We start from the raw sequence: 26,287 nt of genomic DNA, 5'->3' as shown, positions 1-26,287 counted from the left end.
AAGGATTGACATTGGAAAGTGCAAGAAACCTAACACAAGATCTGAAAGCATGGAGACTACAATGCCAAACTAAACTCCACCAGTCTTAGACCTAAAGGTAGAAAGGCCTAGGCATAGAGAAATAACAACAAGGTTGTTATTTCTTTTTGGGCCTAGGACTAAGTAAGTAAGTAAGTAAATAGGGACCGAATTCGGTACATAATTAGACGCATACAGGGTAGGTACTTTTTTTATTATTCAGTCTTGATCATTTAAACATTTTAAAAACATAGTATGCACATAAATCTCCTAAATACAATAAATTTTATACAAATATACATATCTGAAAACTGATATACAAGGAACACAATATTTACATTAAAATATTTTTGTATTAGATACATAAACAAACTATTGTATGTACTTTATAGACAAATTTAACAGTAAAGGTTTTCAACAAGTTTGTTGAAAAAGGGGAAGACATTGTCGTCAAACCTGACGTAACCAAAATTATCTTGAATTGAGTGGATTAGCTAAGGGGTACAAGTGACAAAATATTGTAAATTGTGTTAAGTGCACAAAATATTACTAGATAGTAGTAAAAATTTAGTGCCAAAGAAATACAGACAGGTGAATTAAACTACTGGTGGCGACATATCGCAGGTTCTAGTTTGACTAATTACGAAATATTTAAAAAGAGTTTTCGGCCAACAGGTATAAATACACTTGTATCCCTTTGCTTGTAAGGTATTGGATATTAAAAAGTGGCAAAAAGAAACAAGTACAAAATTTGATAAGTGATTAATTCGCTGTAGAATTTACTCTTCATTTTTCTCAATTAAACCATTTTATCACTTGTACCCCTTAGCATCTAATCCCCTCAATTATCTTACACATTAAAATTTCTTTTACCAACAACAAAAACAGATTTCAATATCTTTTTGGTAAACATAATAAATTTGTGAATTCTGCAATAATAACAATCACATTTTTTTGTAGATGATTTTCAGACTCCCCTTGTTCCATTTTGTAAAATTTAGATTTTTCATGTTTTCGAACTAGGCGAGCGGTTACCCCTGAAAAACGGTTACAACGGGAACAAATGAACCACCACTTAGAAGAAGGGAATAAACGCCAAATATGGCGAAACGACTTTTTAACAAAACTATACCTTGTAAGGCAAGACCCATCTGTTCGCGCTAAGTAGGCAATAAACACCGTATAAGTTACGGAGATATTCAAAGACGAAAAATGTGCGACAGTTTTAAGAAGGAAATAAATCACGGAATTATTTCTTTCTTCAAACTTACGGTTGAATCTGTTTGAACTTGTGAAGAACTTGAGGCTACAATAACAAGTCAAACGCTGAATGAAAACGCCAACCGTGTAGCAGTTGCAGAAAAGATGGTACACCTGAGACGAGCTAAAAAGTTTTACCGGAAGCAGCAACAAGTGTTGAGATGTCAAGAAAAGGAAAATGTTGGAGCTATTGTGTTCCGACTACATGCAAAACCTTCCGCTTCCAAAAATATCATTGCAGGAAATGTTTTATTTTAGGAAATTAGGGCTTTACGTGTTTTGTGTCCACGATTTCAAAACAAGTTGTGCAGATTTTTACACGTACCATGAAAGAGAAGCTAAAAGAGGACCTCATGATGTATGTAGACTAATTTGGAAGACAATCCAGAATATGAATCCTGTTATGACAGAATAGAAACAATACCCTGATACGGTTCATGGTCAGGTTGGTTTCGAATGGACGGTTAGATAAAGTTTATCAGTACTTTCCTGTGCGTGGACATTCGTTTTTTACAGTGCGATCGAAATTTCGGAACAGCAAAAAGACTTATCAGGAGAAAAGATAGGATTTACGTACCAGAGGAAAACAATGTAATGATCTCTAAAACAAGAGGATTTTCGGAACAACAATCAACTCAGACGACATATTCGACTTTAAAAATACCTGGAAAAATAATTATTAGAAAAAAACTTAAAATGGGGTGATCCCTTCATTGCCTACTACCAGAGCACACAGGGCAAAAATACCAATAAATGAGAAAAGGATGGAAGACGTTCGGAAAATAATTCCATATATTCCAGAAGATAAAAAAGAATTTTACGAAAACATCCTTACATGGCCAACTCCTGCATCAGATAATATCATTGAGGAAGAAGGGTAGTTTATGGAAATGATGTTTTTTGTATTGTTTGTTTTTTTATAAATTACTTTAAATAAAATAAGCGTTTTCACACAATTTTGTGTCTTTGTTCATGTCAAAAAAATATAAGTTGTAAGAAAGGAGTAAATCCAAGATTTTCTTTATCGTTTTTCTAGATAACGAAAATCACTGGATGGTTTTTCCCCAATCCACATTAACTTATATAAACTGTACTTTATAGTAGATGTCATTATTAAACAAGAAAAAATTAAATAGAACGAATACAGTTTTTATTGATTTCCCGAAAATCTACTTTTTGGATTCATTCCCTTCTTCTAACTGGTGGTTCAAATATACCGACTAATTTTTTTTGCATTTCTACTGCACCAAACCTTTTTTATTCGATTAATATACAGGGATGGGCAAAGTCGGTTAACCAATTTGCATAAAAAGCCATACAGAAAACTAGTTTATTACTTTGAGTATATTATATAATTATTATACAAAAGTAATTATGGTTTTAAACTTACTGTTTACATAAGAAGAATAGCTGGAGTTACAAAGTTTGATAGATTCAGAAATGAAGATATAAGGAGAGAGCTGGAACAAGAACCGATAATGAGGAAGATCGAAAACAAACAATTAGGCTGGTTTGGCCACATACAACGAATGGAGCAAAAAAGACTAACAAAGAAGGTACATGAAGCCGAAATAGGAAACAAAAGAAAAACGGGAAGGCCGAGGAAGACATGGATGGACCAGATCCAGGATATAGGTAAAAGGAGACACATGAGTATAAGAGATATGAAGAACCAATAGAAGCGCACGGAAGAAATGGATAAGAGGCGGAACCCGACATCCGATGCCCTGAAGGACACTAAGGTTTATAAGAAAGAAGAGAAGAAGTTACTGTTTGTGTTCAAAATACAGACCACCTTCCTCAATGCAGCTATGACACCGTTACTTACGCTTTTGCAGGTTTTATCAATAAATTATGGGTTGTTGCGGATTGCATCGAATTCCTCTTGAATTCTTGTTTACAAATGTTAAATACCACGATTTAAATAATGAGGTAGCTAACAATTTGTTTTTGAGTGCCCCACACACAGAGCAAACCATGGCGTTAGGTCGGGTGACCGTGCTGGTCACTCAATTCTTCGTCTTCTTATACACATGCCAAACACGGCATTCAAGTATTCCCGAACTGCAAGTCCGAAGTGTATCCATCTTGTTGAAAATAGCGAATACCTGGAAATTCTGGGTTATTTTCAGAAGTACCCTTTAAATCAATAAGCAGTTTAAGATCATTTTCTGCATTTACGCTGCCCTCAAAAAAATACGGACTAACTAGACCACCGGTGGGAATCCCAGCCCACACTGTTACTCCAGGAAGATTTAACTCATGAGCAATGGTTTTGCAGTGTGTCACTTGCAAAATTCTAGTCTATGGTCAGATAATTTAATTTCTTTACAATGCGATGTAAACTTCGTCGAGATATACCTAATTGAAGCGATGTACGAACTACGGATTGCTTTGACGTCTCAAAAATGTTTGAACAACGAGTTCCATATTTTCTTCTGTCACTACCATAGAATGGCGACCACTACGCCGGGCGTCTAATACCGATACACTTTGTTGGAACTTCTTAATGTAACCTGCAAACCATCTGCCTTGTAGGAATAGGTCTACATACTTAATGGCACTATAGCCCAAATCGGGCTTTGACCTCCTTCAGCTAGCTTCTCCAATTATCTAGATTTCCTGCTGTTCTTTTCCACGAACGCGTTTTTAGGAGGTTTTTGGCTTCCTCATCTACTTCGTCTTTCCATTAGTGATGATGATTATAGTTACTTTCGAGTATTCGTTACAAATCGTTACTTTTGTATAAAGTAATCATTTAGAGTATTCGTTACTTTGATTACTTTTGTATTTGAGTACCGGTAATCATATCGAGAATCGTATTTATCAGTAGGTAGGTATTTTGTATAAAGTAATCATTTACAGAATTCGTTACTTTGATTACTATGATTACTTTTGTTACTTTTGTATTTGAGTACCGGTAATCATATCTAGAAACGTATTTCTCAGTAGGTAGTTATTCTGTATAGGTATTTCGATATACCAACGACCTTCACCGATCTGTTTAAGGGATAAAAATGATTTGACTACTATGATTACTTTTGTTACTTTTGTATTTGAGTACTGGTAATCATATCGAGAATCGTATTTCTCAGTAGGTAGGTATTTCGTATAGGTATTCCGATATACTACCGACCTTCACGAACTACGAAGTAATCAGTACTACGAAGTACAAAGTAGATACATTAGTCGTTACTCACTCTGTTACGATTGGTACGACGTAATCAGAGTAGTCAAAGTAGACATAATAGTCGTTACTCGCTCTGATATGATTGGTACGAAGTAATCAGAGTAATCAAAGTAACGATTTGCCGCTCTGTGTAGTAATCGTTACTTTCGGTACTCGTAAGTAACGAGTACTTTGTAACGAATAGTTACTTTTTCAACATCACTACTTTCCATCTCTTTTTTGGTCTTCCAACAGGTCTTTTAGCTTGCATTCTTGTATTTAGCAATTTTCAGGTGATTCTGTTCTTATGTCCACTGTAATCTCTGCACTCTAGTGTATTGTGCTAGTGTTGGTACACTATATTGTTCGTATATTTCTTTATTATATCTAATTGTTAGTTGTCAGTTGTTATTTTCACTTATTGAGCCCAGTATCCTATGTAACATTTTTCTTTCGAACATGTCTAATGCATTGGCAGAATTCATTGCATATCGTCTAGTAATCTGCATGATAACACAAGTACGAAGTAACCAGACAGAGTCGTTCTTCTGTAGTATCCTTTACACGGGCTTAGACTGCCATGTACCTACACTGTGCCTGTGACCGACAATCATAAACTAACAACATGTGCCATACTCCCCATTTCTCACCGCAACCAATTTTGTAAGGCAAGCACGTTGCCGCATCACCACTATTTTTACTTTACTATATTAATTAGGAAATAAGCCACAATCTAAGTTGGACATTAATTTTATTGACGTTATATTTTTATGTCGAAACGTTAATAAAACTAATTTCCAACTTAAATTGTGGCTTATTTCCCAATTATTATAGTAAATTAGATAAGATGCGACAAAGAAATAGCTTCAGAACAATATTAAGAAATCACTATTTTTGAACCGAGTCCGACAGCGTTAACTACTGACTTATGCCCACCACTGTATTTTTCAAAGTACAAATATATATTTTTTTAATTTTTACTATAAGTAACACGGAATGAGATGTAATTTCATGGAATTAATAAATAATTTTTATCTCCGGCCCACTTTTCAAGTGGTACGGAAGTTGTTATTAACAAATAAGTTATAAAAAAAAATTTCTCATATTGCCCCGAATAAAACTTTTAGGCTTGTCTCATTGAAATAAATACTTTTCCTCTCTTGGTAATTTTTCGAAAAATGCTTCCTTTTTGAGTTATTTGCAATTTTTTGTTTTAAAAAAGTGCTTTAATCAGTGATTTTTGAAAAAAAATTTCTAAAAAATTACTATCTACATAAATTGCAATTCTACAAAAAGCTTTATAATCTTTAAACTTTCAAGTTCAAGTATAAATATTTTGACAAGGTTAACTGGTTTCTATCTAGCTAAAAACAGTTTTAAATTTAAACAAAAGTTTCTACGCACCGCAAGCATGTATCACTGCAACCGCTGCGTGCTGTAGGTATACACTTATAGCGTAATATACAACCCTGGTTGGAACCATGTTTTTGTAGAATTGCAATTGAAGCTATTAGTGCATGAAGGTGTCAAGTCATTTTTTAAAAATTTTGAAATATCAAGGGTTAAGACCTTCTTGCTCGGACCACTTTAGACAAAACTTGACTTGACGTGTTTTTAACGTTGGATTTTAGTGTCTCTAGCGACATCTATGCACCAAAGTCTTTATTAACGCAAAAAATGATATAACACTTTCATTCGTACCATTATTGGCATTTTTGAAAAAATAAGCCCTTCATGCACTAATAGCTTCAATTCAATTAGTAGTTTCTTGAAAAAAGTCTATAAATCATTAATTAAGGCATTTTTTCAATAAAAAGCTGCAAATAACTCAAAAATTAAGTATTTTTCAAAAAATGACCAAGAGAGAAAACAAATTTTTCTATGGATGCTATAAAATGTGTAACTTCTATCACTACTTACATATATTCAAAAAAAGAACAATTACTCATGCAGTGAGAAAAATTGTCCATTACAGTGAGAAATATTTTTTCTCACGGATTCTCCGCCGGTTTCCATACATATGATCGCCGTTTCCATGGTAACATGCGCAATACAAAAACAATTATTGTTGTTAAACAAAATGTGTTGAAGCAAAACTTACCAGGAATTACCTTTCACAACTGTTCAAATGTAACTGTTAATTATAATTTTAAATAAATAAAGTATATAAATGTTAAAAATATTAAATACATACATATGTATTTATTTCAATTTGCATTTAAACTTTGAAAAATATATGGAATTGAATAAAAAAAAGGTTTGTGCAGTAGAAAGGAAATTAAAAATTTAGTTTATTCTCTGCTTATGGGGTAAAATATCTTGCCTAAATAGGAACACCAATTATTGGGATCGGAAGCTTAAGTTTGAGGAGCCTTTTCTTTGGTTTTGACTGTAACTTCTTCAGTTTTCTAAAAAAAAATTAATAAAATAATCTTAATATCCAACTAAAACAGGTTAATCTATCAATTAAAATAATCTAACGTGTAGAAAATAATGTGGTTTACAAATATACCATATAAGAGAGGGAAAATTGCTGCTACGAGTGAGTGTCGCAAACTGCATAATAGGCTCACCATATGAGTTGTGACTATACTCTATCTACGAAGTATATATCTGGACCTCTGAGGTAAATTACATTATGTTGACTTGGTGTTGTTTTGAATAAGATCCTTTAAACTTATTTTATTAGTTGGATTATATAATTTGGTTATATATTATTATTAAAATATGGCCACATTGTTTTTCAAACAATTATGGGATATATCAGATTTTTATAACATTCAAATTGCTCTACTGCACAGTTGCTTGAAATAACATAGTGTAGTTTACCTCTGAGGTCCAGTTATTTTGTTACAAAAAAAAAACAAAAATTTGCTTGAATCAGATTTGCACCAAAACCATCGAGTTACAAAGCCAAAATGTTAAAATCATAGCCACAATAGTTACTCTAGTCTCATTTTGTGTACTAGTACATCAATTTGACAAATAAGAACCTACTTTTCATTACACAACATTAATTTTTTCTTTTTTTATAAGCTAAATTTTTGCTAAGAATTTTTTTTTGATAAAATACTTACTTTTTGAGGTATTTGCGAAAACAGTCTAAAAACATGTTTTTTTTTTTGTTGAAAAATGATCATATTCACTCGCAAATAAATCGAAAAGTATTGACTTAGTGAAAAAACTATAGAACAAAAGTTGCTTAGAATTAGCCAGTTTATCCACTTCCGGACTTATTTTGAACGTATGTTTTTTCACCCCCAGAGTAAAATCACACATTGGCACAAAATCACTTTCTTTCTTTGACATGTTAGCTATGTGTATGCCAAATTTCATCTCAATCCTAGTGGTTCTTTAAAATGCGGAGCAAAAAGTAAATGGACTAGTAAACAAATTGAATTTTTAGAACAATGTTGATAGGAAACCAAATCAAATATAATGTACTTGCAGATAAAATTGTAAAAAATGGTTTTAGAACTATGTATATTAAACACTTAAATTAATATATTATGATATAATATCGCACCTCCGCTCAAACAGTGTCATAATTCAAAAAAGCAAAGTATGTATTGAGAAAAGATGTTTAAAATTTGTGCAATAACTTTTCTAGATTTAATTCAAAAACTGTTAAGATTAGTATAATATCTATTTTAGTCAGTTACAAAGGTTTTTAAAGCTCTACAAAATAATTTATTAAGTATGCTAAAAATATAAAAAAAAAATTTTTTTTAAGTTGTGACACTATACAGATAAAATAGCGAACATTTTTACGAAATATTAGGTATTTATCAAAAGTGGCTCTTGCAGAAGTGGCAGTACAGAATATAATATTATTATTATCTGGTTAACAGACTTATACAGTGGACTCTCCTATAACGAACACACATATTACGTGGTTTCGCTTTTAACGAGGTACACTAGATGTCCCATGAAATTGCTATTGAACTATAACACCTACATGCCCAAACATCTGTGTTATTATTGAAGCCAGTGCTGTAATAAACTTCACCGCCTGTCATAAAATTCTTTCTGTTTATCTATCGACTGATATTGAATACTGTAGGAAATTTTCAATTTACGATGGAAGTCTCATTGTTCAGGTCGACCATCGACACCTAATAAACTACATAAGAGGCATCAAAACATTTCAATATTACAATAATTGTTTGATATAACGAGATCGAGATCCGCTTATGAGTTAATCAGTCCGCCATTTCAGCTCTCGTTATAGAGGTAGTCTACTGTACTTTTTAATGATGTAACTTTAAATACAAGTAAGAACATTAAACAAAAAATACTGCAAAAAGAAAGATAAATAAGTGATAAATATGTCACTTTTCTTGAGCACATATGCAGATTGTTTTGAATAAAGTATAGACTGTCTTAACTCGACAAATGTCGCTTTATACACATTTTAAATGGACAAATACCTTGCACAAGTCGATATGTGACACTGTTTATGTTAGGTGCACAGTTGATTTTGGTTAATCATATAATGACTCTAGTGTCATCTAACGACAAATACTTGAACTATAAACGTAACCCTTTTTGAGATAAGATTTTGTAGTTTTATTAAACTGTTGGTTTTCTCGACACCTCACGGTAGAAGAGAACCGGATTATAATATATAAACTGTTGGTGCAATAAAACTGTTTTTTTTTGTGTTGTGACACTATTTAAGCGGAGGTGCGATATATGGTAAAAGTTATTTTTTATTAAGTGAATTATTTATGTTTATTGAAATTTTATATTTCTAAAATAGAAGTGATATAACGAGGGTTGAGAAATTTTTTTTAAACTTAATTTAGGAAAATTTTAATTAAATTTGTTTTACCTTTTTTTTTAATATACAGTGGAACCCTGATAAGTCAGCCTCCGATAACCCGGAAGTCCAGCTAACCCGGACCACTTGTCATCAACAAAACGAACATTTTTTCAGTTTGACTGAGTTTTTTAACAAGAAATAAACAATACTGTATACAACTGTACGTAATTTAGATGTGCTGTGCATATGTATTCCATGTTTTTGAAATTATAATGGAGTTTTTCTGTAAGTATACTGTAGTTTATTAATTTTTACCATATTCTCCGGCTAACGCGGATTTTTGATAACCCGCACAGTCCCAATTTATCTGACTTATCGATGTTCCACTGTAGCTATAAGCTATAATTATTTTTTTTGTTTTTTATTAATTATGATTTTTATTGCACTAATATTTTGGAAAATTTTCTTCGAACTGTTTATCTTTTAATTCCATAAGGTTCCATCCAAGTACATTGCACATGTCATAAAAATGTTATAAAATCAAACATTAGATTCTTACTTATGACATCTAATGTGAGGAGTTTTCACAACTTACCACACTGGAGTATAAAATAATTTTAACATTTACAGTCCTTCAGAAAACAAAGTTATGACAGTATAAAATTAGAAATTTGTTTCCTGAAAAATTTCTAAAATGGCACTTAAAACCGTATTGTTCTCAGCAACGGTAGAGTCGGAAACAACAACAGCGGAATAGAGGAGTGCATGGGAAAAGAAGGAGAAGAAATGCTAAACAGAAATGGTGAAAGAATAATAGAAATATGTATGGAGAATAAACTAGTTATAACAAATACAAAATTTAAACATAAAGAAGTACACAAATACACGAGAGTACAAGACAGCAGAAACGAAAAATCAATCATAGATTACTTTTTGGTAAGCAGCAACAAATGGAAAAGAGTACAGGATACGAAAGTGAAAAGAGGCTCGGAGATTGGCAGTGACCACCATCTAGTAATAATGAGAATGAGAACAACAGAGGAAAAAGAAGAAAAGAGAAGAAAGGTAGTAAATGAAAAAATAAAAAGTTACAAATTAAAAGAGGAAATATATAAGAAGAAATTCCAAGAAAAATTAGATAATACTTTGAAAGGTAGGGCAAAAAATACAAATATAGAAAAAAAATGGGAATATCTAAAAACCAGCATAATCAAAGCAGCTGAGGAAACTTGCGGGAAAGCAAAAATAGCAAACACTAACATGAGGAGAACAGAATGGTGGACGGAAGAAATACGAGAGAAAATAAAGAACAAAAAAGACAAATGGAAAAGATACCTAAGCACAAAACACCCGGAAGATTACGAAGCATATAAAGAAAAAAGGAAAGAGGTTAAAATAGCGGTGAAAGCAGGAAAGGAAAGGTCATGGGAGATATTTGGACAAAAAATGACAAAAAATTATAGGGAAAACCAAAAACTCTTCTACGGCGCATTAAAACAACTCAGACAAAAGAAAGAGCACACGATGCCGAATATAAAAGACAAGAATGGAAACGTACTAACAGAAGAAAAACAAATAATGGAAAGATGGAGAGAACATTTCAAAGAGCTAACTCATGTAGACAAGGACAACATAGGGGAGATACAAGAAAGGAATGAAGAACAACAAGTGGAATCCATAACAAGAGAGGAATTAGAGAAAGCAATAGAAAGAGTAAAACTGGGCAAAGCACCAGGCAAGGATCATATCACCCCGGAAATGATAAAATTCATGGGGACAGAGGGAATGGATAGCATGAAAGAACTAATGAATGATATCATAAATAGAGCAGAATTACCAAAGGACTGGAAGAAAGACATTATATTACCAATACACAAAAAGGGAGACAAGAGAAACTGTAATAATTACCGAGGTATCACCATATCAAGTATCCCTGGGAAGGTATTAGCAAGAATACTAGAGACAAGAATAAAAACACAAATAGAAACAACTATGGAAGACACACAGTGTGGATTCAGGAAGGACAGAAGCACGCAAGACCTAATATTCACATTAAGACAAGTAAGTGAGAAGGTAATCAAGAAAAATAGAGAGATACATATGTGCTTCATTGACCTGGAAAAGGCGTTTGACAGAATCCGAAGAAAGGACGTTTGGAAGACACTAACAGAAAGGGGAGTCGACAGACACATAATAGAAGTAATAAAGGATATGTACAAAAATAATACAAATACAGTAAGAACCAATAACGAGGAATCCAGAGAATTTTCTACAAGTCAAGGCGTCAAACAGGGATGCGTGCTGAGTCCACTGCTATTCTCAGTGGTACTGGATGAAGCGATAAAGAAAGCCAAGAGAAGAATGAGAAAACTAACATTAGGATACTGGCAAATGAAACAGACTCAACTATCGGAGCTACTATTTGCAGACGACATGGTATTGATAGCAGAAAACAGAGAAGACTTACAGAACAATCTTGAAATCCTAGAAGAAGAACTATCAAACATAAATATGAAAATTAATACAGAGAAAACAAAAACAATGATAATTTCAAATACGAGGAAGACACACGCAATAGAATTAGACGGGAAACAACTAGAGCAAGTGGAATATTTTAAATACCTAGGAGTAATAATCGAATCAAATGGTAAACAAGACATGGAAATAAACGAGAGAATGGGACGAACAGGAAGCTTATTTAACACTATGAAAACAACATTTTTTGGGAAAAAAGGGATACCGGAAAAAGTAAAAACGGCAGTCGTTAAATCAGTAGTTAGACCAACAATCATGTATAGCAGCGAGACATGGACATTGACGGGGAGACAAAAATCCAGAGTCAATGCTATGGAAATGAGGTTCCTGAGGAAAATAGCAAACAGAAAAAGGACAGACAAAATACGAAACGAAACAATTAGACAAAACCTAAAACTAGAACCAATCAATGAAAAAATAGTAGAAGGACAACTTAGATGGTTCGGGCACGTGTGTAGAATGTCGAACGAGAGGCTAACAAAACGAGTGTTCGAAACGAGAGTGCAGGGGAAAAACAAAAGAGGGAGACCAAGAGTTATGTGGGTAGATGAAATCAGGAAAGAAGTCGAGAAGAAGGGATTGACATTGGAAAGTGCAAGAAACCTAGCGCAAGATCGGAAAGCATGGAGACTACAATGCCAAACTCAACTCCACCAGCCTTACACCTAAAGGTAGAAAGGCTTAGGACTAAGTTCGATGTTCCACTGTAGCTATAAGCTATAATTATTTTTTTTGTTTTTTATTAATTATGATTTTTATTGCACTAATATTTTGGAAAATTTTCTTCGAACTGTTTATCTTTTAATTCCATAAGGTTCCATCCAAGTACATTGCACATGTCATAAAAATGTTATAAAATCAAACATTAGATTCTTACTTATGACATCTAATGTGAGGAGTTTTCACAACTTACCACACTGGAGTATAAAATAATTTTAACATTTACAGTCCTTCAGAAAACAAAGTTATGACAGTATAAAATTAGAAATTTGTTTCCTGAAAAATTTCTAAAATGGCACTTAAAACCGTATTGTTCTCAGCTCTCCATAAATAAACTTAGAGTTAAGTATTCCATACTACCAGCTATGAAAGCACTTACATATTACAGTGGAACCTCGATAAGTCAGATTAATCGGGGCCGATCCAGAAAATCCAGGTTAGCCGGAGAAGATGGTAAAAATTAGTAAAATATTTATAAACAATAAACAAATACACATTCATCATCATTCTCTTTGCCTTATCCCTATGTGGGGTCGGCTTCCCTAATTGCATTTCTCCACACAATTCTATCTTGGGTCATATCAATGTTAATCCCCTTTACCAACATGTCCTGCCTTATCGCCTCCCCCCAGGTCTTCTTTGGTCTTCCTCTCCTACTCCTTCCAGGAATCTGCACTTCAGCTATTCTTCGTATTGGGTGATTAACGTCTCGACGTTGAACATGACCAAACCATCTTAACCTATGCTCTCTCATTTTGGCATCAATTGGTGCCACACCTAGACTTCCCCTAATATACTCATTTCTAATTTTATCCTTCTTTGTCACTCCACTCATCCATCTAAGCATTCTCATTTCCGCCACATGCATTCTTTGTTCCTCTTTCTTTTTCACTGTCCAACATTCAGTTCTGTACATCATAGCCGGTCTTATGGCTGTTTTATAGAATTTTCCCTTCAGCTTCATTGGAATTTTTCTGTCACACAACACACCACTCGCTTCTTTCCACTTCATCCATCCAGCCCTAATTCTACTGCATGCATCTCCATCAATTTCTCCATTACTCTGTAACAGCGATCCTAGGTACTTAAAACTATTGCTTTTCACAATCATTTCACCATCCAAAGGTACCATTTTATTTGTAGTAGCTCCATCTTTAAATGAACATTCCAAATACTCTGTTTTTGTCCTACTAAGTTTTAAACCTTTTTCCTCCAGAGCTTGTCTCCACTGTTCCAATTTTTGTTCTAAGTCTCTTTCACTATTTCCTACTAACACAACATCATCAGCATACATTAAGCACCATGGAATGTTACCCTGTAGTTTCGCTGTTATCTGGTCCAAAACAAATGAGAATAAATATGGACTAAGCACAGAGCCTTGGTGCAATCCTACTTTCACATGAAATTTATCAGTCTCTCCCACACCTGTCCTGACACTAGTCGTTACTCCCTCATACATATCCCTCACAATCTTTACATATTCACCAGGGACTCCTTTCTTATTGAGTGCCCACCACAGAATCTCTCGAGGAACTCTATCATATGCTTTCTCAAGATCAATGAATACCATATGAGCGTTTGTTTCTTTACTCCTGTATTTTTCCATCAACTGCCTTATAATGAAAATTGCATCTGTTGTTGATCTACCCTGCATAAAGCCAAATTGATTCTTGGATATTTCAGTCTCTTCACGTTTCTGTCTATCAATTACTCTTTCCCATATTTTCATGGTGTGGCTAAGCAGTTTTATAGCCCTGTAGTTTGTACATTGTTGTAAATAAACAAATACACATTATAATTGCAAAAACATGAAATACATAAATATATGCACAGTACATCTAAATTACATACGTTTGTATAAAGTATTGTTTTTCTTGGTAAAAAACTCAGTCAAAATGAAAAAAAAAAAGAATGTATGTGTACTTTGTACGCATGTAAGAAGTTATACTTCTATTATATGATTTCAACGAAATAAATATACTTTCAACAGGTTCTTTGTATTTTATTTAAAGATTAAACTAATTTTTACTTACTACTTTCCAAAAATTTTTATTAAAACAATAAGAAAAATAAAAAACAGAAAACACACAGGGATTTGAAACGGGACCTCTCGATCTCCGGTCACGTGCTCTACCACTGCGCTATACTCCCTTTGCTTTGACAGGTTACAAGATTTCTCATACATACTGACAAATTTAATAGACCAAGTGAAGTATACAAAAATACTTTAAATATACTTACTATTATTATAGAATATCTTATTCCCGAGGAAGACAAATCCAAAGACACAAAAATTATAATAAATATATTTACTAATATATCCGGATATTTATATCCGGTCTCGATCCAAAGACTGAAGCCAAGGATGTCAGGGAGTATTTAGAACAATTAAAAATTACCAATGGAATTCAATGTTATAAACTACGAACCAAAAAAGACAACCACTGTAGTTCTTTTAAGGTGGGCGTCCCTTCAAATCACAAGGTCACCTTCATGGATGATGAACTTTGGCCAAATGGTGCTCTAATAAACCATTTTATAAACCTGCAGCCCCCACTCTACCAAAATAGCTTTGAATGGGGTTTATGGAGACTCACCACTGGAAAGTGTAAGTCCTGCGCAAGACAAAAATAATATAAATTATAATAAGACATTTTATTCAAAATTTAGTTTTAAGGTTTTATTTATTAATGTTTTGTCCATAAAAAATAAGATTAATGAGCTGGAGGCCTTCATGACTGGGAGAGAACCGGATGCACTCTGTCTGGCTGAACACTGGCTATCAGATCTGGAATACAGGTCCTTAAGAGTCTCCAATTTTCTGCCAGCTTCAGCCTTCTGCCGAACAAACTGTAAGGGAGGTGGAGCAGCCATTTTAATAAATAAAAACATTCTCTTTAAAGAGTGGCATAACGTAAAAGATCTGTCCATACAGGGACAAATTGAATTATGTTGTGCATATATTGAAAAATATAAGTTATATTTATTAACTGTATATAGGCCTCCGTCAGGCTCTTTTAACGTTTTTATTGAAGTACTGGAGGGAGCTTTACAATCACTTAACCCTACTAAGAGAATCTTGATTCTTGGGGATTTTAATATTCATTTTAATACAGATTCTCCTCACTGTACAGAATTATGTAACCTAATGCATAGTTTCGGTTTTCATCAAAATAATTTCGAAGCCACCAGACAGAAAAACTGTCTCGATAATGTTTTTTCCAATTTGGATCCACAGGACCTTCAGCTACAAGTTGTTGATCCTGGTATATCTGACCATAGAGGTATATACCTGGAATTTACCTTAATGGGAGGAGAACAATTTTCTGATCCTCAAAAAGTGTTTTTTAAACCCATCACTGAGAGAGGAAGATACTTGTTCTTCTCTATGATAGAGAACATTTCATGGGACTTTATTAATGACACTAATATGAATGCGAATAATAAGTTTTCCTATTTTGTTCACATCATTTCCAATGCATTCTTGACCTGTTTCCCGGAAAAGTCTTACTCTAAAAGAAAGGGTCAGGCGGGTGTGGTGAGTTGGTTTAATGATAGCTTGAGAACAATGCGTAATAATATTCAATTTTTTATAGAACTTAATAAACAGCTTGATGCACCAAATTACCTACAGGAATACATAAAAAATATTAAAAATGAATACTTATCGGAAAGCAATAAAAGCAGCAAAGAAAGCTACCAATGACCAACTAATTTCAAACTCTCATAACCTGATTAAAACAATGTGGAATATCATTAATGAGTATAGAGGCATCACAAAAACTGAAACTAATTCTAATATAACACCTGATCAATTTAATCATTATTTTTTAAACATTGCCTCCGAGCTGCATAGCCGTACTCCTGCACCCCACAATGACCCACTCAGCTATGCACCACCTTATGCTGAACAGATGTTTGAATTCCAACCAGTCTCTTTTAATGAGGTAAGAGATATTGTGAACTCTCTCAAAAATAAAAAAAGTAAGGACCCATTTAATTTAACTCTCAGCTTAATCAAAGGGATAAAAAATCTAATAATATGTCCTCTGACCAAGCTCATAAACTTGTGTATAGCTGAGGGGGTTTTCCTGAAGTTTTAAAAACTGCGGTGGTCATTCCGGTTTTTAAAAAGGGAGAGACAGATCAAATGTCTAATTACAGACCTATCTCTCTGTTACCTATATTCTCGAAGATATTTGAAAAATGTCTTGCTGGAAAAATAGCAAGTTTCTTTGAGTCTAACGGGCTCTTCGTTGAATCTCAATTTGGCTTCAGAAAGGGTTTGAAGACTGTTCAGGGTATTTTGAATCTTGTAACATACATCCAAGATGCTTTTGAACAAGGTAACTATGTGTCTTCCAACTTTTGCAACCTAAGTAAAGCCTTCGATTGTGTGTCCCACGAAATTCTTACTGCTAAATTGAGTAAATATAACTTCTCAATCTCCAGTATATCATTGATAAAAAATTATTTGACGGACCGCTGCCAGAGGGTGAGATTTGCAGGTGTTGAATCGGAGAGAGGATGCTTGCGCATAGGAGTTCCTCAGGGCTCTGTGTTGGGTCCCTTATTATTCTTGATATACATCAATGATTTACCACTTTCATGTCAAACTGTGCATTTCACTCTCTTTGCAGATGACACAACAATCTCATCCTGCAGTAAGGATTTGGTAACAGCAGTGGGGAGTTCGTGGGGTTCAGTGTCGGAGGCAGAACAATGGTTCCATTCTAATAGGCTGTTTCTCAATACAACCAAAACACAGTCCTTACTTTTTTCAACTAGAAATATTCCTGATGAACTGGACAATGCATCCTGTGCTAAATTTCTTGGTGTTCTGCTGGACCCTGGTCTGATATGGGATGCTCATACCACCTCTTTAGTGGCAAAGCTATCATCAAATACATTTTTGCTTCGTGGACTTTCATCCTGTGTTTCCGCTTCCATACTAAAGCAGGCATATTTTTCTATGTGTCACTCACATATCTCCTATGCTATTCTCGGATGGGGCCATAGTGCAGGAGCGAAGGATGTATTCAGACTGCAGAGAAGGGCCATTCGCATTGTCGCCGGCTTGCCATATAGAGCCGATTGCAGACAAGTTTTTATAGATTGGAAAATATTAACATTACCTTGCCAGTATATATATGATAATCTTATATATGTAAAATGCAATATGCATAAATTCCAGACTCATGAACAGATTCATAATATTAACACACGCTTTAGAGGGAACCTTGCCCCAAAGTTTCGTAGGCTGGAGAGGTGCAGAGATGGCCCATCATGTCTGGCTATACATTTCTTTAATAAATTACCCCTAATAATTCGAGAACTGCCCTTAGATACATACAAAATAAAAATCAAAGAACTTCTTTTGGTGGGTGCTTACTATTCTCAGGAGGAATATCTCGGGGCTACCCTGTTGTGATAGTCCTACAGCTCTCTTAAATGTTCTGTGTGCTCTTGTGTTTTATGCTAATATTCTAACTTTGTGTTAAGTATTTAGACTAGGTGATAAAATTTTATAGATTTTACTTATTAAGTGTTAGCTTGCCAATGTATTTCAATGATGCATTTTAACAGACTTTGACTTATGTAAATACTCTGTATATTGACATCAATAAACTGAATTGAATTGAATTGAATAAAAACACTAATAATATATTCTTTTCACGCACACCTTATTTGCGCTACATAAAGATGTAGCGACTAACATACTGTCAGTGTGCGCATGTGCCAGGGAATGTAAAAATTTACCCTCGTGCCTAAAGAAGTATAACTTAAAAAATGTTTGTTTTGTATGATGAAAATCGGTCCAGGTTAGCCGGACTTCCGGGACATTGGGGGCTAACTTATCGGGGTTCCACTGTACATTTATTTCCATAAAGTAATCACTCACCTAAAGTCCAAATTTTCCCTTTTTCTTATAAGTGTATCCATAATTATAGTACTGTACAACTGTATATAAATTTCCTACAAAACAGCCTGCCACTGCTCCATAGCAGCAAGGAATGGGCCAATCCTGATATGGTCTATTCCAGTCTAAAGGTATCAATACTGCTCCTAACCATGCTCCAAATACAGTGAAGCGAATATTTATCAGAAAATGTTCTTGCAGCTTATTTCCATCAAAATCCAATAAGGATGAAAACAAGTTATACACATTGTCATGATCTAAATGTAAGCAAATCGGAATAGTTGTTAACACTGTCATTAATGTAGCAAAAAATAAGGTTTCATAGTGTTCTGACAAGAAAGGCGCCCCAAACAGTATAGCACCCACATAAAATATTACTAGCATAAGGGCACATGTTATTATTGACTTGATAATATTTCCTATTGATAATTTCCTTTTAACACTTTTGTGAACAAAATAAAATCTTAAATATTTCAAAATTTCTGCTAATGCTAAGGCATATTCCACATAAGTAACTTTTTTTCCAATATTGTATAAGTTTCCACTGAAGTTCAATGCTAATGTTATTACTGGCAAATACAAGCACGTTAAAATATTGTTACAAATTAATAATCGATGTGTATCTTGGGAAACATCCATAATAATTGTGGATTGTGGTATATTATTATTATTATTATTATTTTAACTTATTAACCTAACTTATTTATACTTGACACTTGACATTGACATGCACGTTACAATAAACGATAACTTCGCACATGTAGTGTTGCCAACCTTCGAGTAAGATTTAAAACGTCGGACATCTTGGATATTAAAGCACCCTACGCACAGCTGAATGTGACCGAATTTTTATTTTTGTGCGTCACAGTGTTGCCATGCTGTTTTCTATATATTTCTTTCATAATTTCAATCAATGTACCTACAAGAATAATAGAATAATAACGTTTACTTCTCCGTCATTAGAGAGTTATCAAGTCGAGAGTTATCAAGTAACTCTATGAGAATATGGTAACGTTATAAATAACATTAAAGTATACAGTAAAATAGCGTTACCGTATTCTCCTAGGGTTACTTGATAACTCTCTAGAACTCGAGGAGAATACGGTACCGTTATTTTAGCAATGGAGCATGCGCAGTATGAATATTGAATAACGGAAATTATTTTAACGTTAACGTGCTCCGTTACGGTAGGTCGGATAGCGGGCTTAAAATACGGTAACGTTAGCAGCGAATCGCACCAATTCGGCAGGACTCGGAGTGACTCGGCCATTTCAGTTCTGTCATGTTCATGTAATAAATAAATATGTTGTGTTATGAAATTTTATTTTGTATGTTAACAGGTGTTTTGTCTTTGTTTTCTTGGCTTGGTTTTGGTTGACTGTTTTGGTTTGGTTGAGTTTAAAGTTTTAGTTCCTCTCAGTATTACTTACCAGTACAGGTATGGCCAGTTTCTGTTACAATTATATCTGGTATCCCTAACAATTGTACAAGCCTTGGAATATCCTGTTTTTCAAACCGAAAATACTGTTTGGCTTGTTCAGGTTCTAAGGTATCTAAGACAGGATGTACACCTGGTTCCAAAAAAAACTGATACGACTCTTGACGCGTATTTTGTAGAAAATTGAGCAGTGTATTTTGAAGGATAAATACTTAATATTTACATACTGTCAATGTCACTGCCAAATAAAATTTGTCAGATAGCTTATTCTGTTCTACGGTTATTAGACTTTATTATTAATCTTTATTATTAATACTTTCTCCGCAACTGAGGGTATCTTATCAACTGTATTGTTTTTAAACAATAGATGATAAAATAAAAATATTGACAGTTCAAAAATGTGAACATTATTGCATTGTGTGTGGCCTGAAAGTTTGGGCTGAAAACTGAAATGTATTACATTTTTACAAAATTTTGGAATATGTTTAATTACGTAGACCAATTTTAACAGTTGTTTTCAATACAGATTTGAATCATCTACAAATAGTTTCTAATGTCTTTTGATGTCAAATAATTAGGGAAGCTGGAATTCAACAGTTTAGATTTTTACATTGAGTTAATGCAAAATTGTGACGCATGTCAAAATTCCCAATGTATTTTAATTGTATTCATTTTTTTTTCGAATCCTGAGAAAGCTAATAAATATTTTTGAAAAATTTAAACTCAGAATGAAAGACTACATTATTACCGAGGGCTGAAAGTCCCTGAAAACTTCTATAATATTTATTTTAATAAGTTACAGGGCTGAAAATAAAAAAAAGTGTGATATTTAATTTCAAATATTTCATTCAATAGAAACTGCTTGTTTATTCTAAGGGGCTTTCCGCCCTCGGTAATAATGTAATCTTTCATCCTGCGTTTAAATTTTTCTAAAATACTTATTAGTTTTTTCATGAATCAGTTGTTTGTTGTTTGTGTATTTTATTATTTGTCTGTCATAATAAATATAATGTCAGATCAATCAAATACACTGCTCAACATGATGAAATCTTACTAAGAGTCGTATCAGTTTTTTTAGGAACCGGCTGTACATTTTGATTTTGAACGTTATCATCATTTAAAACGAGATTTAGGGCCGGTTGTTCGAACGCTAATCAACAATGATCATTATCAAATATTTAATTACTGTCACCAACTGTCAATGTCAACTTTGTTTGGGTTGCTGAAAACAAAATTAATTACAATAATTATGAGATTTATTAATCGATTATGTTAATAATTGTTATGTTAATTGATATACTAGTCTCATAATTGTAATCAATTATGTTTTCAGCAACCCAAACAAAGTTGACATTGACAGTTGGTGACAGTAATTAAATATTTGATAATAATCATTGTTGATTAGCGTTCGAACAACCGGCCCTTAGTATTAAGTACTCATCGTCATTGGCTTCAAGTAACATTGCCTGTTCTAAGATCTCTTCCATATTTTTTAGAAAAATTTGAAATCCAAATTGTACAAAACAAGTCAAAATTACAAAATATGTATCTTGGGTGAAAGAAAACAAAAACAGAAAAAAATTTAAACAAATTTAATTATTTTGCTGTCAATTACGAAATTTGACTGACAACTGTCAACTATTAACGTGAAGCAGAAATTCAACCACTTGATAATTCTAAAATTACATATACGTTAAAACTTATACCGTAAAAAAATAGCGTTTACGTGTCAAAATAACGGATGGATAGAATTTTACTTGATAACTCTCTATTATACTAGGTAAAATGACAAATGAGGTGTCAAATGAAATCTTATAATCCAAGGATAGTACTAAATGTGAGAAATTAGACCTAGATTGTCTGTCCCTCAAAAAATAAGCGTTATATTGGGGATTTCTAATGTTGACATTAAAAGTTGCACTATTTTTTTTTTCTATAAAACATTTTGATCTAAAACTTACCAGAAAACTTGTTTGTACTCTTTACTTTAAAATAAACGTGATTGAAAAGGTAAATTTTAAACTTCGTCACACAACTTTTGCGATTAAACTTTGCAATGCACAAATCCGCACCTTTTTCTTTGAAAAATTCATAACCTTTATCATGATTAGGCAATCCAAACCACAAGAATCTACAGGTCGAGCAAGTCTCGTAAATTTCACGATTGCGAGCCACGCTTCACGCAACCGTGTTTGCGTACTTGTGTTTCGAGTTGCGTGGTCGTGCGGAGTTATATTTACCAAATTTAAATATAATCGTTTCTACTGATTCAATAATATTACATGTATATGCTTCATTGGTGTTGTGTTTTGAAGTGTGAAATGCAAAGTAATTGTGATAAAGTCAAGATAAAGTTCACTTTTAAACTGAACTAAATAAGGTATCTGAGAGACAACAATGGTTGAATGCAATACAATGTACAGGTTTTACTAGCGAAATGAAAATTTTCCTGTCCTGTCTGCTGTAATCATTTTATATCTGGTAAGTTACAATTACAACAGTAACAATTTTTGAAGATGTTAACATTTTAATCTTATAGGAAAACCAGCCGACTTAATCGATAATAACAATCTCCAGATTGGGTTCCTTCAATAAATATGGGCTATAAACACAATGAAATAAGTTCCCCAAAATCTAAAATGGAGTGGTATCAAAGGAGAATTAAAGGAAAAAATATTCATATTGAAATTATTTATAAGGCACTGGACTGTCTTAAATTCTACAATAATACTAGGTGGGTAAATGATTTTAGACATTTTTCATTAAGAGTAGATTAAGATTAAGTAGATTTTCATTCAGTAGATTTAAGACTTGTTTACACGGGTAGAGTAATGATGCAAGTACTTGATAGAGTAGAGTAACTCTACCTGTAAAAATGCTCAGCACAGTAGAATAGCTGGTAGAGTGATAGTTGGAGTTAAAGTAGAGTGACTAGCAACCTATGGCAAAGTAACTACTCTATGACCACCACTACTGCCAAAATGTCTACTCGGCTACACACTCTACCCATGGAACACGCTCAATTATGGCAGAATAGAGTAGGTAGGAGAGTACATGGGGGCGCTGTCATTCTGGCTGGAATTGTGTTTTGTGTAAATAGTGAAAATGAAGTTCACCGAAGATGAAACTTTAAAACTTGTAGAGCTATAATACGGCGAATACCAGTGTTTATGGAATTTAGGTAGTGTATACTACAGAAATAAAAGTTTGCAGCAAGCTGCGGAGGATGAAATCGTCGAAAGAATGGCAAAGGGGGCTTTGGAGTAAACGAGCTTAAGCAAAAAATTAAGAATTTAAGGTGCACTTATAATCAAGAGTGTTTAAAAATACAAAAATCGGTTTCACTATACTAACATCAGTACTATACTTGTACTCTCCTCATGTGAATGGTATCAAGCCATTTTTGGTAGAGTACTACCGCTACTCTACTCTCCTCAAAACTCTACCCATGTAAACAAGTCTTTAGAAACAGTGGAAAATGAGGTAGCTAGTAGAGTAGTAGTAGAGTAAAATATACTGGTTTAGCAAATTACAATGTTTTAAGGTAATACAGTAGCGATAAACAGGTAGCCAAAACGTATTCCAAGATTGTCACTGTAATTTTGAATATTTTTTCGAGGCATTTGGCACACGTATTCGTAAAATAATAGAGAATGGCGGTACAGAGCCCAATTTGAAAAATATATTAATATGTGGAAATTACTCTGTAATTATACAATATTTAAAAAACGAGCCTGTACCGCCATTAAGAAGAACAAAAAAATACACTTTCTTCAAATAAACTTTTTTATCCGATGCCCAGATTTTGTGTAATTTTGGAACTACTAATGAAATAAAAAATTTTTGTAGTTCCAAAATAACACAAAATCGGATAAAAAAGTTGTATTTGAAGAAAGTGTATTTTTTTGTTCTTCTTAATGGCGGTACAAGCTCGTTTTTTTATATTGTATTTAATTACAGAGTAATTTCCACATATTAATATATTTTTCAAATTGGGCTCTGTACCGCCATTCTTTATTATATTACGAATATGTGTGCCAAATATCTCGAAAAAATATTCAAAATTATAGCCGCAATCTTGGAACACATTTTCGCTACCTGTTGATCGATACTGTTTCCTCTTAAGATAGTTTTAATAGTTATTTATGATATAAGTATTAAAAGTACAATTTTAAGACGCGCATGTGAAAGTTAACTTGAAAAAATAATTTTATTAATGTTTTGACTTCCACATCAGATGTCATTGTCAAAATACAAAATATTCATTATTATTAGGTTTGTTCTAGCAAACAGTCAAACTAGTCAAAAACCATCAGCAAACAGTTGGTCAGTAAAAGAACATAATACAGTCACCAGTGCGATCCCCTCTACTCGCGCTGTCCACTATTCGCTGATGGTTTCAAACTGATGCTAGAACAAACCTATTATTATTATGCATATCATTATCTGTAAATAATATTTCTTCTGATTGTTAATTGTAAAGGATAGAAAAATTACCATTTATTTTATTTTTTTTAGAATCAGCTGAGAGAAGTGGTCTACAAAAAACCAGGAAGGAAACGAATATGTGGCTACGAAAGGCAAAAGAAAGGTTTACAAAGCAAATGTGACACATTTTTTTGAAATATTTAGGAATATCAGTAAATTGCATTAAAAAAATGTATGAAAAGATTTTGTTCAATAAAAATGTTTATATTTATCAAGGATGTATTATTTGGTATGGCCACATATCGTCAGTGATGTAATAATACATCCTATCTGTTTTTTCATGAGTTTTGTAAGAGAGACTAAAAACTTGTCTTAGGGTCACCTCCTGTTTTCATATGATATTTTTTGACTTGTTTTGTAGTAAATTAAACTATCTATGAACTACAAAACAAGTTAAAACTTACATATGAACACAGGAGGTGACCTTAAAACATGTTTTTCCATCTCTCATACAAAACTCATGAAAAAACAGATAGGAGGTATTGTCACATCAGCAAGGATGTACAGTGATGAGTGCCCTAATAACCGGCAAAATATGGGCAACATATTTAGTTGTGAGATAAAAAGAAATGAAACTAGTCGAGCTGGGAAATTTAGCGAAATTAACCTTTAAATTTACGTTATATTGATCCCACCTTTACACATATCGGAGGAGTATGTCAACTAAAACTGTCACTGTGACAGTGGTAGTTTCCAAACTCGTCTGATACGTCTGAAGGTGGTACACAATCAATACAATCTAAATGTATAAGTTAATATCGCTAAATTTCCCAGCTCGACTAGTTTCATGTCTTTTTATCTCACTACTTAATACATCTTTTGTGCTATTTTGCCGGTTATTAGAGCGCTCATCACTGTATTTCTGGTATATCCAGGGAATGTCTACAAAATATATTTTGAATGTCCAGAGAACATTCGTGGACATTCATGGAATGTTCCAATAAGACATTCAGGTAATGTTTAAAATGCTGACACAGGATTTTCCTGGGATGTTCAGGGAACATGTTTTCGGGGATATTCCAGGAATTTTTCAATGTCTGTGTACCTTCTATGGACCTATATGGAATATTTTGGTGTTATTACCGCCGCACTCCACTTGTGATTTGTAATCAGGAAGATTGAACACATTGTTTCAAATACAAGTCAATCCATTTGTGACTAAATAATCATGGATTGACTTCTATTTGAAAGAATGTGTTCAATCTTCACAACTACAAATCGCAAGTGGAGTCCGGCGCTTAGGGCTACTTCCTCTTCGGTATTATGTATTATACTACAGAAATCAGGAACTTTCCTTCTAAATATATGTATGCATCTTGGCCATCAAACATATTCTTCCAAACATTTTTTTAAGGGGTTACATAGGTCTTGTGGGTAAAAAAAGTGACTTTTTAAAAAAATTATATCTCGAAAACTAAAATTTATTTTTATTTATAATTGGAACATGTAAAAGTATAGTACTTAAGGTAGTCTCAAAAAAAGTTTCAGCCAAAAATATTCATTTTTGTAGAGTTTAAGTTTTTTTGCGTTGGCAGCATAACCAAGTCCAGTCTCATCTGAAATCAAAAAGTTTCTTGTAGTTTATACCTCTGGCTAGAATATGAACGAAGGAATTAAAAAAAATTAAATTTGAAGATTTTACATAAGTTTAAACACATTTTTGACCCCAATTTTTCTCATTTTTAAAGTAGTTTTTTTTATAAAACAAAAATGACCTCATCTAATAAAAAATCCTTTGTTCATTCACTAGCCAGAGGTATAAACTACAAGAAACTTTGATTTCAGATGAGACTGGACTTGTTATGCTGCTCACCGCAAAAAAAAGGCTGTTGTCGAAAAATTGCAGTCAACTCTACAAAAATGAATATTTTTGGTTGAAATTTTTTTGAGAGTACTATACTTTTACATGTTTCAATTATAAATAAAAAATAATTTTTAGTTTCCAAGATATAATTTTTTTAAAAAGTCACTTTT

At 33.2% G+C, this 26,287-nt stretch overlaps 1 protein-coding gene and 1 long non-coding RNA gene across 2 annotated transcripts; one reads left to right on the top strand and one right to left on the bottom strand.

Moving 5' to 3' along the window:
* Positions 1 to 213: 213 nt before the first annotated feature.
* Positions 214 to 21,916, bottom strand: LOC114336167 (phosphatidylinositol-glycan biosynthesis class F protein). The gene is made up of 3 exons (XM_050656076.1): positions 21,787 to 21,916; positions 18,370 to 19,306; positions 214 to 6,855 (listed from the first exon to the last, which is right to left on the bottom strand). The coding sequence occupies exon 2, from the start codon at positions 19,024 to 19,026 to the stop codon at positions 18,370 to 18,372; it is 657 nt and encodes a 218-aa protein (XP_050512033.1). The 5' UTR covers positions 19,027 to 19,306; positions 21,787 to 21,916; the 3' UTR covers positions 214 to 6,855.
* A 70-nt stretch (positions 21,917 to 21,986) lies between these two features.
* Positions 21,987 to 24,524, top strand: LOC126888060 (uncharacterized). Its single transcript, XR_007699371.1, has 2 exons — positions 21,987 to 22,559; positions 24,344 to 24,524. It is a non-coding gene; the product is annotated as an uncharacterized LOC126888060 (long non-coding RNA).
* Positions 24,525 to 26,287: the final 1,763 nt, after the last annotated feature.

The sequence above is a fragment of the Diabrotica virgifera genome, chromosome 7, assembly GCF_917563875.1.
Source record: "Diabrotica virgifera virgifera chromosome 7, PGI_DIABVI_V3a".
Classification (NCBI taxonomy): domain Eukaryota; kingdom Metazoa; phylum Arthropoda; class Insecta; order Coleoptera; family Chrysomelidae; genus Diabrotica; species Diabrotica virgifera.
The sequence above is the reverse complement of the archived record's forward strand: the minus strand, read 5'-3'. Positions and strand labels throughout refer to the sequence as shown.

Bases quoted from the DNA above. Each gene is read 5' to 3' on its own strand.
- LOC114336167 (XM_050656076.1), bottom strand. From the start codon at position 19,026: ATGGATGTTTCCCAAGATACACATCGATTATTAATTTGTAACAATATT.